At 45.6% G+C, this 18,326-nt stretch overlaps 1 protein-coding gene across 1 annotated transcript in view; it reads left to right on the plus strand.

Annotated features, from left to right (window-relative positions):
* Nucleotides 1-3: 3 nt before the first annotated feature.
* Nucleotides 4-18,326, plus strand: part of NFE2L3 (NFE2 like bZIP transcription factor 3) — a gene marked incomplete at its 5' end in the record, with an annotated part of 30,319 nt that continues 11,996 nt past the window's right edge. Inside the window, one exon of the mRNA XM_024755005.1 lies at nucleotides 4-549. Coding sequence (XP_024610773.1) covers nucleotides 4-549 — 546 coding nt within the window. The remainder of the gene's footprint in view (nucleotides 550-18,326) is intronic.

An 18,326-nucleotide genomic window follows, 5' to 3' on the forward strand; every position in this document is an offset into this window, starting at 1 on the left:
GACGGTGGCAGCCTCCTGCACCTCACCATCCTGCTGAGCTTGGCGGGGCTTCGCCTGGACCTGGACCTGGACCTCTACCTGCTGCTCCCGCCGCGGACCCTGCTCGAAGATGAGCTTCTGCTCTCGGGCGGCCCGACGAGCCCTGCCTACGCGCTCAGCCCCTTCCCGGCCTCGGGAAGGTGGGGGCGCGCCGAGCTCCTGCACCCTAAGGGCCGGGAGCGGGACCCCGTGGCGCCGCCGGAGGGCCAGCTGCTCCGGGAGGTGCGCGCGCTGGGGGTCCCCTTCATTCCCTGCACCCGAGTGGACGCGTGGCTGGTGCACAGCGTGGCTGCTGGGGACGCCGACGGGGCCCACGCGCTGCTCGGCGCCGCCGCCGCCTCTTCGGCCGGAGGAGTGGGCGCCGGCGTGAACGGCGTTAGCCAGGCTGCGCCGGGTAGCGGCGGGAATCCCAGAGCGGCTCCGAGTAGCCCCTTGGCCGCCGGGGACGAGGAGAAGGCTCCCGCGGAACCGACGTATCAAGTGTCGGACGCCGGCGGACACGCGAGCGAGGTAACAGGAGAGCGGGACGCGAGCGGGGTGATGGGGGACCTGGCCGGGAGCCCTGGAGGGTAGCGAGGGACCTGGGCGGGGGCAACTCTGCGTTCTTCCACCCTCCGCCCCCGGGGGGTTGCGGGTTTGCGGACGACTGTGCGCCTCCCTTTTTTGTGAATCCGAACGAAGCCTCTTAGTGCTGTCGCTGTGGCTCTTAGGCTTTTGGGAATGAAGTGCATGAAATCATCCGTTAGGTTTTAGAGAACACCTTTCGTGTGTTTGACGGTGATCAAGGGTAGTTCGGGGGTGGGGAGGGGAGAGGAGACGGTATGCTGGAAAATTTCTGGCCCACTCTCTTCGTTCGGTACCTCGTGTAAGCTGAGATGTCTTTTTCTGGAACCGAAGGAGGCCTTGGCCCCCGGGAGGATGCACGTTTCTCTTAAGAACCATGCACCCGGCCCAATACGGTGGCCCCCTCTGGATTTTAACCCATTGCAGTTTGTTTTTTGATGCGTCCCTGGATTAAGCAGCTGTGGTGAGTGTCAGCTCCGAGGCTAGCACACAAACGGACCTGCTCGTACCTAACAATCCTCCAGCCCCCGGAACTCGTGTAACCCCTTTTTAGCATAAAGAAAACAGGTACCCTGACAGTCACCTAGTGACTAACAAGTCCCCTTTGGTTTGTAGGTTCAAACCTTTCAGTGTAACTTTCTTTTAAAACAAAGTTCACCGAGATCTGTTGACTGAAGCATCTGGTGCTCCCAATGGCAAGTTGGAGTCGCACAGCGATTTCCACAAAATGGCCTTATCCAAAGTTCCCTCAAAGGGGCCTTTTTCATTCTCTCTTGGCCCAAACCTTAGTGTTAACAATCGGTAGTGATCAACAAGGGTTCCTCGGACGTTGTTTTTTGTGGACTGCAATCTTATGCAAAATGGGAATTGGGGCCAGACTGGTTTGTTTGCTGCTCTTCAGAATTGCCCTGTTTGTGTAGGCAGTTGCCAGACGAGCTTCTCCACCCTCTCCTGGAGGGGTCATTGTGCCGAAGTGCTGGGTGATTCAGTGTTATGCAGATCTGATTCCTTCCTCTTCCTGGGGCCGGAACTAATGGCGAGGGGGTTGGTGAGAGTCTCGGTGGGCTCCTGTCTGTTCAGAACACCAGGAGGGAAAGATTCTTTCAGCTCACTTGTCCAGTCTCTCTCTACCCTGTGGGGTGGTCTCACCTGAATCCCCTGCCCCTGCAGGAGTGGTACGCACTGCACTGCTACCTTTCCCGATCCTGCAACATACATGGATGAAAGCCAGTGCGGGCTGCCGGCGCAGGTGGCACCCTGCCCTTATCACTGCTGAATGCCAGCCGGCCTGCAAAATGTGCAGTGAGGGAGATGAGGCTGTTCGCTCTTCAAGGACTTCCCTCCCCGGCCCAGCCTGGTTGATACCTAGTTAGACCAGCAAGCCTGCCTTGGGGGAAGCTCTGAGGACCTAGGCCCAGCCAGACCTTGGATGCCCTGAGCCCAGATTTCCTAGGGGAGAGGGTGAGGTTCACGCTGGGCCATTCTTCTGGTGTTGCCTTCCCCAGCTGGCATGTGTGGACCTGCTGGACCGTGGTAGCTGCTGGGATGACCTGATTTTGTTCATTCTGACGATGATCAGCTGTCGAGCACCTTACAGTTTTCACAGCCAATTCACGTTTATTGGTAACACGTTTTACATGCCCGTATGAGGTCCACAGGCCAGGCATCCTTATATCCAATTCGTATTTACGGAAAACAGAGGCCCACCGAGGCTGGGGGGTTTGGCTAAACCAACACAGTTAATGAGTGCCAGAAGTGGGTCTAGACCCTGAGCTTCCTGGCTCCCGGGCTGGCACATTGAGCATCTACGCTGTACTCAGGTCTTCTGTGCAAGCTTGCAGCTGGAATGGGGCAATGCGCCCCACTCCTGATCCCAGCACCACTGCTCTCCAATGCTGGATTGACTTTGAAAAGCAGATTGCACCATCCATAATGCCAAAGTTACAATTTGAAACCGTGACTCTGGAGAAAATGAGCTGAAAAAAACAGCACTGGTTTTTGCAGTCAGCAAAGCTGCATGTTGGGGCGTCACATAATAATCTGCCCTCGTTATAGGTTACTTTAATCTCCCCAAGTCTCGGTGTTTCATCTGTTGAGTGGGAAAGTAATGCTTACCCTCAAGGGTGTTGTGCCAGTTAAGTAGGAAAAGCACGTGTGAAGTGCCAGCCCAGTGCCTGGGATGTAATTGTTGTTCTCTTCTTTTGTTCCCATCCTCAACACACCCTCCTTAACCTGTCCCCACTCACATTATTCCCTTTTGTCTTGTTTGTCTCTATGTCTGGCTTGGTTGTTTGTTTGTTAGTTAAGGGGGTGGGGTGTGTTGGAGCCAGACTGCCTGGTTTGGGATCCCAGCTCTACCACGCATTGCTGTGTGACCTCGGGCCATTTCTTAACCAGTCTGTGCTTCATTCGCACCTGCACAATGGGAATAATAATGGTGCCTACCACAGGGGGTTGTTGTGAAAATTAAACAATTCATTCCATGCAACAGGCTTAGAACTGTGCCTGTCCCATCTTAAATGCTCAATAAATGTTAACTTCGAAGAGTGAGTGCTGTGCCCCATAGGAACATCATAGGTTTGTTTTGTTTTAAAATAGATAATTCTGGTGGCTTACGTTTGAGCTGTAGGAGATTCCAGTTTTATAGTGTAACTTTCCATAATTTTTGTACATGTGCAAAAATATTTTGGAGTAGGGGATTTTCCAAGTATCAAAAGAAGTACTGCTTTGGTGTCACTTCTTAGTGGGGCTAGTCATTAGCTGCAAACAGTACGTGGAATTCCCCAGGGTAGACAAGCTTCCCTTCTTAACCACAGCCATTCACTCCCAACCCGTGAAGCGCATGTTCTTCAAAGTCATGCATGGGTTAAACAAAGAAATGAACAGTTGTTGCAGAATCGTGTGTGAGCGTATATGAAGATGGGGTGACTGCTAAAAGCCAGTATCCGTATTTCAGAGAACTGTTGCCACTTTACAACTGAGAGGGGTTGTGGTCATCTTGATGTGGTTTCATGCCCTGGGACAGACCGGGGACCCTCTGCTGGGAGAGGGCTACAGCAGGACCTCAGATTTACTGTCCTTTGGACTTGGTTTCTTCAGGTCACAGGAAGAATCTGATACAGTCAATATTTGCTTCTAAAAGTAAAGGGAAGGGAAAGAAGGTCCTTGATGATAAAGTAAAAGTTGGTTTTTGTTTCAAAATCAAAGATAGTCCCTGATGCCCGGGCAATTGGAGATAGATGAAATATCAAACACTTGCCAGTTTTCAGCTCACAGCCATGGTACAGAGATAGTCTTATATGTAATTACATCCGTCGCAGTACAAGGTTTCACAGTAGACTTTGTTTTACTTACTAAAATATGCAGTGAAGATGCACCTATGGTCGTCTTATTGGAAAGGATGGCATGGGTCACTGCATTAGTGTCCTAGGACTGCTGCGACAAAGTACCACGAACCAGGTGGCTTAAACAACAAGAAATATATTGCCTCACGGTTCTGGGGGCAAAAAGTTGGAGATAAGGTCTCAGCAGGGTTCCATCGCTCCTAGCTTCTGGTAGTTTGCTGGCAATCTTTGGCAACCCTTGGTTTCTACTGCATCACCCCAGTCTCTGCCTTCTGCACATGGCATTGTCCCTGTACACATGTCTGTAGCCAGATTTCCCTCTTTATAGGACACCAGTCATATAGGATTAGGGGCCCACCCTACTCATCCTAACTAATCACGTCAGCAACGACCCAGTTTCCAAATAAGGTCACATTCTGGGGCACTGAGGGCTATGACTTCAACATATGAATTTCAAGGGACTCAAGCCAATCTGTTATGCAGTCACCATCTCTCTTTCCTGGCACCTCTTGGGGTGTTCGGCTTGCTTATCAAGTATATACTCCAGTTGTTGAAAATGAAGTCAGCCGTCCTGGAAGCAGCTAGGCTATGCGTAGTGGCATTTGCAGAAGGACTTGGTATAAGTTCATGAGGAAGTCGGGGTTTTTTGCTGGCTTGATGTGCCACAACCCCCAGCAACCTTACTCCAGACTTCTTCCCAGTCAGCCCCCTTCACCCGAAGTAGTAGGTTACGGAGAGGTCATCTCTGCGGTGTATGAGTCTCCTCTTTGCTCCCCCTGCTTCTCAGCTCAACTCAGAATCTGCACCGGCGAGCAGACCCCGGCAGGCTGTTCTAGTGGTCAGTGTGCCGGGCCTGGAGTTAGACCAGCGTGGGTAGCTGTAGGTCTCAGCTCACCGCTGACTCGTTATATGACCCAGAGCACAGTTGTTGACCTCCCCGTGCCTTGGTTCTCATATCTGTAAAATGGGATGGTAAGAGTACCTTCAGGAGCTGTCGTGAGGGTTAAAAGAGATCACGCAGGTTCAGCAGGGTTGGTACGTGGTAAGCCCTCAATAATGTCAGCAGCTGCTGTTAATTCAGCGGGGCCTCTCTAATGCCCTTTCCCAACTTATTCCTGTGCGTTCCGTTGCCACGTGCAGGTTTCCAAAGCACGCCTTGGTCCTTACCATTTTCATCTGGGGAGCTTCCCACTAGGTCCCCGTTACCTACCAATTTGATATTTTGTCATTCAAGGCTCCCCGTTTGGCCAGTGTGGCTCCCCTAGCTGAGCTCATCTCCCTCTGATCCTCCACCTGTAGCCTACTTTCCCGCTCTAACTTTCTCCCCTTTTCCCCAGACAGCAGTGCTTTCCTGCCATTTACTTTGTTGCCTTTGCCCAGAATGCCTCCTTTCATTCCTCTCAAGTCTTTTACTGTTAAATTCTGACTTCTCTCCACTATCACCTCATCTACAAGCACTTCCTGTTCTTTCCTTTGAGCCCTATTGCACTTTGTGACATTTCTTCTGTGGCACTTGCATCCTCTACTTTGAACCGCAGTGTCTTGATGTGGAAACTGGATCTTTGCTTTTAACCTGCAAATGGCGCCCAGGGACAGGGTTGGGAGCACAGGCCAGTTCAGCCAGCGTCTGTTGAGCGCCCCTCATCCATCCTCCACGTTGGCTCTGCAGAACTTCCAAGATGCTGTGAGCTTGAATATGTCTTGGGACCTTCACGGCCAGAGTCCCAACCAGAAAGTAGGTCATATCCGAAATCCTGATGGGCCATCTGACCTCTTAATGCCAATTTGAGTGGATGGGGCAGTGGCAAGCAGACTTGCAGGTTGGCATCATAATTAATCAGGTGGCGAAACTTAGGATTGCCTAAAGTGATATAGCAAGTTAGTGACCGTGCCCAGAATACACAAGTCACTGTTCTTAAGCACTGAGTAAACCATGCCTCCCTCCCACCCACTACAAAACTTAAAACGTAAAAACAAGCTTCTCCCATTTGTGGCAGCCTTTCGATATGAATAATTTATTCTCAAAATCTAGTTAAGGATCTGCATTAATATTCAAATACACTTCTGGAGAGCTGGAGCAGACTGAGCCTCAGGTACATAGCTGGGTGGTTTTTGGTTGAGTTGCAGGTGGTGGTTGGCAGAGTATGGGCAGCGGCTAGAAGCAAGGCACGGCCTTTTGAGATTGGGCGGACCCGGGTTCCCATTGGCATCAGCCAGCATTCTCTAGAGAACACAGCCAGTATGAGGTGTGTGTGTGTGTGTGTGTTTAAGAGACTTATTTCAAGGAATTGGCTAGCGTGTTTGTGGAGGCTGGGCACATCCAGACTCTAGGGCAGCTGGAAACCACCAGCAGGAGGTAATGCTGCAGGCTTGAGGCAGAATTTCTTCCTCGGGGAAACCTCACTTTTGCCCTTAAAGGCTTTCTTTCAACTGATTGGATGAGATAAGGCCCACTCAGATTACAGAAGTTAATCTCTTTTACTGAAAGTCACCTGGTTGGTTGCAGCTGTTAGCCACATCTACAAAATACCTTCACAGCAACACCTAGGTTAGTGTTCGATTGACTTCTAGGTACGAAAGCCTGGCCACGCTGACACCTAAAACTCGTCGTCACCCCATCCCAGCTCCGTCTCTTCCTGGGCAACCTCCGTGAGCCGTGGTATCCAAATTATAAAAGGAGAATATTAACCTCTTTCTGGGAGAGTTTGAGGATTAAATAATGCTGTATGTTAAAGGACTAGGACCGTTCCTGGCATGTTAATAAATATTCAACTGATGATTTGCTCTCAGTGCCCCGAGCTGGGGGTTGAATCCCCAGGAAAGTCCTGTCTTCCAGAGGACATAACGGAAGACTGCTAGGTCATGAAGGAGGCCTTGGGCGTGTTGGGGAGGCAGAAGCCTGAAGGCTCATCTGAAGGAAGGGCTTCTCAGCCTTTCTTTAGAGCTGAGTTTCTCATCCCAGTGACTGTATCAATTACCGGGGTTGCTTGTTACAATGTAGATTTCAGGGCCCACCCCTGACTGGCTGAATCAGAGCCTCTCAGGTGGGACCTGGGTTGGGTTCTGCAGTTTAGAAGACCTCCAGGTGATACTTTTGCTGCCCAAGCTTGACCTCAGCCACGGTGTTCCTCCCCCAGGACCTTTGACTACCCGGCAACGTGTGAATGGAGGGGGTGCCTGGCTGAAAACTGCCTTTCTATGAATTGAAGGCCCAGAAGAGCTCATGGACTGGGCCAGAGTTACCTGCTTCGGCAGCAGGACCTGGGCTAGTGCCCTGGTTTGCCAGCTGTTGTTTTCTTTTATTATTTTTTTAACATCTTTATTGGAGTATAATTGCTTTACAGTGTTGCGTTAGTTTCTGCTGTACAACAAAGTGAATCAGCTATATGTATACGTATATCCCCATATCCCCTCCCTCTTGCGTCTCCCTCCCACCTTCCCTATCCCACCCCTCTAGGTAGTCACAAAGCACCGAGCTTAACTCCCTGTGCCATGCAGCTGCTTCCCACTAGCTATCTATTTTACATTTGGTAGTGCATATATGTCACTACTACTCTCTCACTGCGTCCCAGCTTACCCTTCCCCATCCCCGTGTCCTCAAGTCCATTCTCTGTGTCTGTGTCTTTATTCCTGTCCTGCCCCTAGATTCTTCAGAACCTTTTTTTTGTTTTTAGATTCCATATATGTGTGTTAGCATATGGTATTTGTTTTTCTCTTTCTGACTTCACTCTGTACGACAGTCTCTAGATCCATCCGTGTCTCTACAAATGACCCAATTTCATTCCTTTTTATGGCTGAGTAATATTCCACTGCATATATGTACCACATCTTCTTTATCCATTCATCTGTCGATGGGCATTTAGGTTGCTTCTGTGACCTGGCTATTGTAAATAGAGCTGCAATGAACATTGTGGTACATGACTCTTTTTGAATTATGGTTTTCTCTGGGTATATGCCCAATAGTGGGATTGCTGGGTAATTCTATTTTTAGTTTTTTAAGGAACCTCCATACTGTTCTCCATAGTGGCTGTATCAATTTACATTCCCTCCAACACTGCAAGAGGGTTCCCTTTTCTCCACACCCTCTCCAGCATTTGCTGTTTGTAGATTTCTGATGATGCCCATTCTAACTGGTGTGAGGTGATACCTCATTGTAGTTTTGATTTGCATTTCTCTAATAATTAGTGATGTTGAGCAGCTTTTCATGTGCTTCTTGGCCATCTGTATGTCTTCTTTGGAGGAATGTCTATTTCGGTCTTCTGCCCATTTTTGGATTGGGTTGTTTGGTTTTTTAATATTGAGCTGCATGAGCTGTTTATATATTTTGGAGATTAATCCTTTGTCCATTTATTCCTTTGCAAATATTTTCTCCCATTCTGACGCTTTTCTTTTCATCTTGTTAATGGTTTCCTTTGCTGTGCAAAAACTTTTAAGTTTCATTAGGTCACATAGTTTTGTCTGTTTGGGGTCTTTTGTGTTCGCATACAAATTGTGAAATTTTTTTGTTGTAGTTCTGTGAAAAATGCCATTCGTAGTTTGATACGGATTGCACTGAATTTGTAGATTTCTTTGGGTAGTATAGTCATTTTCACAATGTTGATTCTTCCAATCCAAGAACATAGTATATCTCTCCATCTGTTTGTATCATTTTTAATTTCTTTCATCAGTTTCTTATAGTTTTATGCATACAGGTCTTTTGTCTCCTTAGGTAGGTTTATTCCTAGATATTTTATTCTTTTTGTTGCAATGGTAAATGGGAGTGTTTTCTTGATTTCACTTTCAGATTTTTCATCATTAGTATATAGGAATGCCAGAGATTTCTGTGCATTAATTTTGTATCCTGCTACTTTACCAAATTCATTGATTAGCTCTAGTAGTTTTCTGGTAGCATCTTTAGGATTCTCTATGTATAGTATCATGGTCACTGCAAACAGTGACAGTTTTACTTCTTCTTTTCCGATTTGGATTCCTTTTACTTCTTTTTCTTCTCTGATTTCTGTGGCTAAAACTTCCAAAGCTATGTTGAATAACAGTGGTGAGAGTGGGCAACCTTATCTTGTTCCTGATCTTAGAGGAAATGGTTTCAGTCTTTCACCACTGAGAATGATGTTTGCTGTGGGTTTCTCATATATGGCCTTTATTATGTTGAGGAAAGTTCCCTCTATGCCTACTTTCTGGTGAGTTTTTAATCATAACTGGGTGTTGAATTTTGTCAAAAGCTTCTTCAGCACCTATTGAGATTATCATCAGTTTTTATCCTTCAGTTTGTTAATATGGTGTATCACATTGATTGATTTGTGTATATTGAAGAATCCTTGCATTCCTGGGATCAACCCCACTTGATCATGGTGTATGATCCTTTTAATGTGCTGTTGGATTCTGTTTGCTAGTGTTTTGTTGAGGATTTTTGCATCTATGTTCATCAGTCATATTGGCCTGTAGAGTTCTTTCTTTGTGACATCCTTGTCTGGTTTTGGTATCAAGGGTGATGGTGGCCTCGTAGAAGGAATTTGGGAGTGTTCCTCCCTCTGCTATATTTTGGAAGAGTTTGAGAAGGATAGGTGTTAGCTCTTCTCTAAATGTTTGATAGAATTCGCCTGTGAAGCCATCTGGTCCTGGGCTTTTGTTTGTTGGAAGATTTTTAATCACAGTTTCAATTTCAGTGCTTGTGATTGGTCTGTTGATATTTTCTATTTCTTCCTGGTTCAGTCTCAGAGGTTGTGCTTTTCTAAGAATTTGTCCATTTCTTCCAGGTTGTCCATTTTATTGGCATACAGCTGCTTGTAGTAATTTCTCATGATCCTTTGTATTTCTGCAGTGTCGGTTGTTACTTTTTTTTCATTTCTAATTCCATTGATTTGAGTCTTCTCCCTTTTTTTCTTGATGAGTCTGGCTGATGGTTTATCCGTTTTGTTTATCTTCTCAAAGAACCAGCGTTTAGTTTTATTGATCTTTGCTATTGTTTCTTTCATTTCTTTTTCATTTATTTCTGATCTGATCTTTATGATTTCTTTCCTTCAGCTAACTTTGGGGGGGTTTTTGTTCTTCTTTCTCTAATTGCTTTAGGTTTACGGTTGTTTATTTGTGATTTTTCTTGTTTCTTGAGGTAGGTTTGTATTGCTTTAAACTTCCCTCTTAGAACTGCCATTGCTGCATCCCATAGGTTTTGGGTTGTCATGTTTTCATTGTCATTTGTTTCTAGGTATATTTTGATTTCCTCTTTGATTTCTTCAGTGATCTCTTGGTTATTTAGTAGCGTATTGTTTAGCCTCCATGTGTTTGTATTTTGTGTGTGTGTGTGTGTTTGTATTTTTTTTACAGTTTTTTTCCTGTAATTGATATCTAGTCTCATAGCATTGTGGTCGGAAAAGATACTTGATACGGTTTCAGTTTTCTTAAATTTACTAAGGCTTGATTTGTGACCCAAGATATGGTCTATCCTGGAGAATGTTCCATGAGCACTTGAGAAGGAAGTGTATTCTGTTGTTTTTGGATGGCATGTCTTATAAATATCAATTAAGTCCATCTTGTTTAATGTGTCATTTAAAGCTAGTGTTTGCGTATTTATTTTCATTTTGGGCGATCTGTCCATTGGTGAAAGTAGGGTGTTAAAGTCTCCTACTATGATTGTGTTACTGTCGATTTCCCCTTTTATGGCTATTAGCATTTGCCTTATGTATTGAGGTGCTCCTATGTTGGGTGCATATATATTTACAGTTGTCATATCTTCTTCTTGGATTGATCCCTTGATCATTATGTAGTGTCCTTCTTTGTCTCTTGTAATAGTCTTTATTTTAAAGTCTATTTTATCTGATATGAGAATTGCGACTCCAGCTTTCTTTTGAGTTCCATTTGCATGGAATATCTTTTTCCATCCCCTCACTTTCAGTCTGTATGTGTCCCTAGGTCTGAAGTGGGTCTCTTGTAGACAGCATATGTACAGGTCTTGTTTTTGTATCCATTCAGCCATTCTTTGTCTTTTTGTTGGAGCATTTAATCCATTTACATTTAGGGTAGTTATTGATATGTATATTCCTATTACATTTTCTTAATTGTTTTGGGTTTGTTATTGTAAGTGTTTTCCTTCTCTTTTGTTTCCTGCCTAGAGAAGTTCCTTAGCATTTGCTGTAAAGCTGGTTTGTTGGTGCTGAATTCTCTTAACTTTTGCTTAACTGTAAATGTTTTGATTTCTCCGTGCAATCTAAATGAGATCCTTGCTGGGTAGAGTAATCTTGGTTGTAGCTTTTTGCCTTTCATCACTTTAGATATGGTCTGCCACTCCCTTCTGGCTTGCAGAGATTCTGCTGAAAAGTCAGCTGTTAACCTTATGGGGATTCCCTTGTATGTAATTTGTTGCTTTTGCCTCGCTGATTTCAATATTTTTTCTTTGTATTTAATTTTTGATGGTTTGATTAATATGTGTCTCAGTGTGTTTCTCTTTGGGTTTATCCTGTATGGTATTCTCTGTGCTTCCTGGACTTGATTGACTATTTCCTCTTCCATGTTAAGGAAGTTTTCAACTATAATCTCTTCAAATATTTTCTCAGACCCTTTCTTTTTCTCTTCTTCTGGGACCCCTATAATTCGAATGTTGGTGCGTTTAATGTTGTCCCAGAGGTCTCTGAGACTGTCCTCAATTATTTTCATTCTTTTCTCTTTATTCTGCTCCCTGTCAGTTATTTCCACCATTTTATCTTCCAGCTCACTTATCCATTCTTCTGCCTCAGTTATTCTGTTATTGATTCCTTCTAGAGTATTTTTAATTTCAGTAATTCTGTTGTTCATCACTGTTTGTTTGCTCTTTAGTTCTTCTAGATCCTTGTTAAATGTTTCTTGTATTTTCTCCATTCTGTTTCCGAGATTTTGTTTGTTTGTTTTGCGGTATGCGGGGCCCCTCACTGTTGTGGCCTCTCCCATTGTGGAGCACAGTCTCCGGATGCACAGGCTCAGCGGCCATGGCTCATGGTCCTAGCCACTCTGCGGCATGTGGGATCTTCCCGGACCGGGGCACGACCCCATGTCCCCTGCACCAGCAGGCGGACTCTCAACCACTGCGCCACCAGGGAAGCCCTGTTTCTGAGATTTTGGATCATCTTTACTATCATTACTCTGAATTCTTTTTCAGGTAGGTTGCCTATTTGTCTTCATTTATTTCATCTTATAGGGGTTTACCTTGCTGTTTCATGTGTGACAAATTTTTTTGTTATTTCTTTTTTTTTTTGATGGTGGTGCTGTATTCCTGTCTTACTGGTTGTTTGGCCTGAGACATCCAGCACTGGAGTTTGTAGGCAGTTGGACAGAGCCTGGTCTTGGTGCTGAGATGAGGACCTCCGGGAGGCCTCACGCCGACTGATATTCCCTGGGGTCTGAGGTTCTCTGTTAGTCCAGCGGTTTGGACTCGGAGCTCCCACCACAGGAGCTCGGGCCCGACCTCTGGCCTGGGAACCAAGATCCCGCAAGCGCACAGTCCAGCAGCAGCTCCAGCCTCCTCGCTCAGTCTCTCACTGTGGGACGCCAGCTGTTGTTTTAAAGTTAAAGCCAGATCTCTCTAGTTCCTTGCTGGGGTTGGGGAACTAGCTTGCCCCCGAAACTAATTATGAATGCAGAACTAACTTGCAAATAGTGCAGTTTAAAATTAACTCGTGCTTAAGTTCTAGAACAGGTAATGCTAAGGTAAAAATGTAAGAATAGCAGAGAACTTTCTGGGGAGGTAGAAATGTTCTACCTCACAGTTGAGGTGGGAGTTAAATGGGTGCCTCCATTTGTCAGAATTGTACAGCTAAAGTTTATGCATTTCTGGCCGGTGTAAATCCTGCCTAAAAACTGAAAGAATAATTGAGTGATGGGGAGGGGGTGGCAGTATTAGTGATATAAGAATGGCAGGTAATTGTTGCCACTGGGTGTGATGGGCACCTGGGGGGCTTACTGTATTCTGCTTTCTGTTTATTTTATGTGCTTGAAATTTTCTATTATAAAGAAAATACAAAAACATCATGCATTTTGAAAGCCAGTAGGCCTGTCCTGCCTGCTGGAGTAATCTAGCCTTAAATGAACCATAAGTGAATCTCTGTTGCTCCCTTGCCCCACCCTCTCCCGGTCCCTCAGCCTGCACCAGGGGTGACTTGCAGGAGAAGCAGCTCCTTTTAAAAGCAAAGCCTGCAGGTTGGCGTTCATGCCCTTGTGTCCTAGGTGTTGAGGCTCCTGTTTAGAAACTGGTTATTTTCATACCCAGCTTCTCCTGGTGGGCAGTCACATTGCATGGCTGTTTCGACCACGTGGAGGATGCCTGCCAGTTTTCTAGCTGCCTCCCTGTCTTCTCCAGGGGCCTTCAGAAGTGAGTTTAGTCTATATCACATGTTATGGTGGAAAGTTTCCAGCACATATAATAAGGGGAGAGAGTGGAGATTGGATAATGGAGTCCCGTCCCTGTCACCAGCTTAACAGTCTTAGGTCATCTGTCACTCCCCCTGGCCCTCCCCTTATTATTTTGAAACAAGTCCCAGACATCATTTCTTGTGATTCTTGTACCAGCTCTTTGCAGGCACTTAGCCAAGAGAAGAGGAAAGCCTGGTTTTGTTCCTCTCTCACTCTTCCCACAACCTTCATCAACTCCCAAAATCTTCTACAAATATTTTAGTGTACATCCCTAAAATATAAGGACTCTTCCAAACATCACCACAGTGCCATTACCACATCTAAAAAAGACAACAAAAAATTGTTATCACCAAATATCCAGTCGGTGTTTAACCCCAATTATCTCATGATACGTTTTTTCTCAGTTGGTTTGTTGGACTCGCAGTCCAAGTAAGATCAGCGCCTTGCACTGTTGCTAGCTGTTCTGCCTGATACGGTGCTATTCAGACAGAGAGGAACTTGCTTTATTTGGGCGGCATGAGCTCTTCCCACCTCTGCTGTTCTCAACTGTGTGAAGCAAGTGGGAGCCAGCATGGGTGGTTGTGCAGTTGGCATCCCCGCCGAAGGCACGCTTCACCCCAGTGGCTCAAATGAAGAGTCTTCAGTGAATGACTCCTCACAGGAGCGGACCGGGATGTTGGGACACCCGGTGACTACCGGAGCCCGGCATACGGGGAGGAATGCCCGGGCTTCTCCCCCCCTCTCCCCAGCCCCCTCCAGTGTCCTGCTGCAGCCTCCCATTGGTGAAACTTGCTGGGAGCCCCGGAGTTTGCAGGGGTCAGCTTCTGGGGTACATGTGGGGACCTGGAGGGGCAAACAAGAATCAGTGCAGTGTCCAAGCGCTGGCTATCAAGTAAAAGCACCTGCAGCCAAACCCTGGTCCTGTCACTTACTAGCTCTGTGACTTAAAGCAAGTTGCTTAACCTCCCTGGACCTCAGTTTCCTCCTTTGTAAGAGGAGATAACAACAGTACCTACCTTACAGGGATGCCAAGCAACTTAAGTGAGATCATGTATGTGTTGCCTGGCCCACAGTGAGTGCTCAGTAAGTGTGAGCTCTAATTATTATAAACTGCTGCTAGATACCACCCGGGCCAAACAGGTCACAGTCTCTCTTTACCTGGCTCCTTGCTTCTCTCTAGACCTGATGACTCCAGCTTGCCTCCAGCCTAGAGATGGGCCTGAGAATTCTTTGGCCTTCACCCCTGTCCCTCTGATGTCATCCTTCTCATAGGCCCCGCACTGTTGTTTGTCTTTGAAGGTCCATCCAGCCCTGAAGGTCACAGCAGGTCTCAGTCCTTCCTACCCCAGATGACTAAATGAAAGGCCCAGCTAAGCCAGCTGGGACTGTTCACAAAGAGTGTTTTCAGGGTCAAATTCTCCATCATACCATTCAGGTCCCAATACAGTAGAGTAAGTACAGACTCAGAAATCATGTTGCCAGTTATCAGGAGCTTCAGAGACTTAGCAAAGAGAGCAGAAAAGCCCAGCTTTGCTTCTTTCTTTCTTCCCCTTCCCACTACCTTCATTGTCTCAGAAAACCTTCATGCCAGGCTCAGCTCTGCTCCCTGTGTTGGTGGCAAAGGTGAGTTCACAGCTGCAGGACAGGTGTCAGAAGTTTACAGCCCTGGTTACCAGGGGCGAAGGGTGGGGGGAGGCATAGTTAGGGAGTTTGGGATTGACATGTACACCCTGCTATATTTTAAATAGATGACCAACGAGGACCTACTGTATAGCACAGGGAGCTCTACTTAATATTCTGTAGTAACCTAAGTGGGAAAATAATTTGAAAAAGAATAGATACATGTATATGTATAACTGAATCACTCTGCTGTACGCCTGAAATGAACACAACGTTGTTAATCAACTATAATATATTGGGTTGGCCAAAAAGTTCGTTTGGTTAATGAATATGTTCGATAAAGTTCTTGGTGAAAATGAAGTGTGTTTTATTTTTACCTAAAACCAAATGAACTTTTTGGCCAACCCAATAAAATAAAAAAATTTTAAAGCTGTTTACAGCCCAGTAGGAAAGAAGAGACCCAAATAATTGTAATTTTACATAGAGCAGAAGAAATGTCATAGGAGAAACCCTAGAAGCCATGGGATTTTAGAGACAGAAGAACCCAGTTTTAGCTAAGGGGCCCAAACTGAGAAGGTTCTGTATCCATGCAGAGGATGGGGTGGGTCAGCTCCCAACAGCCAGGGCTGTGGTGGGCAGGGCCTGCCTTACCAGCAGCTGCCGGTTCAGTACAAGTCCCTGGGTGTTTAGTTGTGATGAAGCACCCCAGATCACAAGTTTATGATGGCTTCCTGTGGTGAGCGTGGAAACTTTCTTCTTCTCCTTTTTTTTTTTAATTGAGTCCCAGCCCCACGAGAGTAAAAATCGCCTACCTACACACAAATAACAAGTAACCTAATAATGGGTTTAGCTAACCCATTCTTTAAGGGCAGGGGCCATAAATCTCCAGTATATACAACAGTGCTTATAAAACACGTGTACTGTCTATTTCAGTTCCATGTCATTGAGTTGAGGAAGACAGGAAAAGAAGAGAGCAAAGAGGTAGTAATTACTGGCTACTAAGGGCTGGACTCACTTTCTGTTGGGGTTTCGATTGAGTTGTCACCAGTTATTAATTGCAACTCTTCAGAATCAAAAAGCAGTAGAAAGGAGTAGTGATTAATGTCTGTACAGCATCTTAAAATGTATAAAATGCTTTTTCTCAACTAATTCCTTAAAATGTGAATTAGAAATATTACCCTTTCACATCACAGACAAGGAAACTGAGGGTCAGAACGGGTCAAGGTCACATAGCTGGTATGAGTAGGATGGGCCTCTTTTACTCAGCCTGTTTTGGACCTGAGCCTTCCTAGCCGCAAGGCTTTCGTGGGGCCTTGCAGACTGTGCAAATTATACTATAAGTGCAATAGGCCGTTTTCACTTTCTAAATAGAAATATTATAATGTTGGACCTTCCACCCCTCCCTGCCTTGAGATCCTGGTGTCTGCACCCCTCTCCCCCCTGCAGATTACTGACTGTCACAAATTGGGTTCTCTGGGAAGGGGACTCTGAGCCCAAGTTTAGTGCGCAGGATGTTTCTAAGGGAATACCTTTGGGATTTACAGCTGCGGAAGGAAGTATAAGAAAGCACATTGGACAGAGGCAGAAGTGAAGCTGCGGAGCAGGCTGACAAAGCCAGGAGCTCTGGGGCTAAAGTGGCATATCACAGTTATCCCGTGATGGGCCGAGGTGGCCAGGCCTTTGGGCCCTCCCTGCTCAGTCCTTGGATGTGGGTGCCTTGGGAAGTGTGTGGCCCTGGGTGAGGTGGCCCTGGGTAGGCGAGGCATTCCGTAAAGGCCCAGCTTAGGGCTGTCGTCTGGGTTGCACAGCACCATGTGCGTTACGCTGACCTGGGGAAATTCTCGTCCGTCACTTCTTACTACACCTGTTGCTGTTGGCTTTATAGTAGGCTGTCAGTAAATGATTGTTGAATGAATAAGTGAAGGACTAGCTAAAAAAAATACTCACTGAATAACTAAGGCTGTGCAAGTTAAAGTATCTGTCTTCCCCAGGGCTTTGGCATTCAGTCAGTGCTTTTTATTCTTCCACCAAGATTCTTGACAGTCACGCGGTCTTCTTCCCCTGTGCCCTCGTAGATAGGGTGGCCATTGGGACAGTCTTGATTTATGCCTGTTGTCCAGCTTAATTGTTAATAGCACCCTCTTACCTTCTCAGAAATGGACTGGTTTGGGTGATATATCATATAGCCACTTATTCACGGACGCTTGGAGTGTCAGAAAGGGCCCTCTTCTGAAACCAGGCTTTCAGCACTGGGGTGACTCACCCCAGCTCTCACGCTGCCTCTTCTGCCCCTTGCTGTGTGGCTGCAGAGGAAGCTCAGATTCCTGCTCTGACTGTGACTTTCCTCCCTTGGCCCTTTTGCTCCTCATGCCTCCATCCTTAGGCGTACTCAGGCATTCTCTTCCCCTATTGTCTTCATAGTCACCACTTGTTTCATATGTGCATCGATCGGAGACTGAATGGGAGAAGGTGAGTAAAAATTTTATGCTACTACTGATCAAGACTAAGACCCAGATAGGAAAATGGAAAAGACCACAAATAGTTCACAGAAAAGGAAATAAAAATGCTTTCAAACTTGTGAAAGATGTTCAACCTCATTCATAATAAGAGAAATAGACATTAAAACTACAGCGAGATGCCAGTTTTCATCTATCACACTGGCACTTTTGTTGGTAGGATTATTGTAAGTTACCACAAACGTTCCATCAAATGAAAAATACAAGTTATCTGTTGACCTAGCATACATTCTAGGAATTTATTCTACTTGCACATGAGTGCAAATAAGTGTGTGTGAGGATATTTTAGTATCTTTTTTTTTTTTAAGAAATGACTGGAAACATCTAAATATCCATCATTAAGAAACCAATCACCAAAAACGTTATGGTAACAGGAATGTATTCATTTCTCTCCTCTGTACACAGCTCTTTCTCTTTTTTTAGATCTCAGCTAAAATATCACCTCCCCGAGAGGCTTTCCCTAACCAGTCTTTTATTATTATTTTTATTTATTTTTATTTTTTTTCCTAACCAGTCTTTTAAAGGAGGGCCCCCTCTTCTCTCTTTCACTTGCCATAACTTGCAAATTTTCTTAGTTCACTTGTATTTTGAGCTCCCTCTCCCTTTAGAATGTAAGCTCTGAAGGGGCAGTCTAGAATTCTTTTTTCACTATTGTATCCCCAGCATCTATCAATAGCATAGTATTGGGTTGGCCAAAAAATTTATTTGGATTTTTCCATAACATCTTACGAAAAACCCGAACAAACTTTTTGGCCAACCCAATATTTGGCACTTAATATGTATTGATTGAATGAACGACTTTAAAAAAGACTTGAATCTCAAATAAAACTGCATGTTATCCTTATTGGTGAAACATTAAAATAAAAAT

Source organism: Neophocaena asiaeorientalis, unplaced genomic scaffold (assembly GCF_003031525.2).
Source record: "Neophocaena asiaeorientalis asiaeorientalis breed wild unplaced genomic scaffold, Neophocaena_asiaeorientalis_V1.1 scaffold36, whole genome shotgun sequence".
NCBI lineage: Eukaryota > Metazoa > Chordata > Mammalia > Artiodactyla > Phocoenidae > Neophocaena > Neophocaena asiaeorientalis.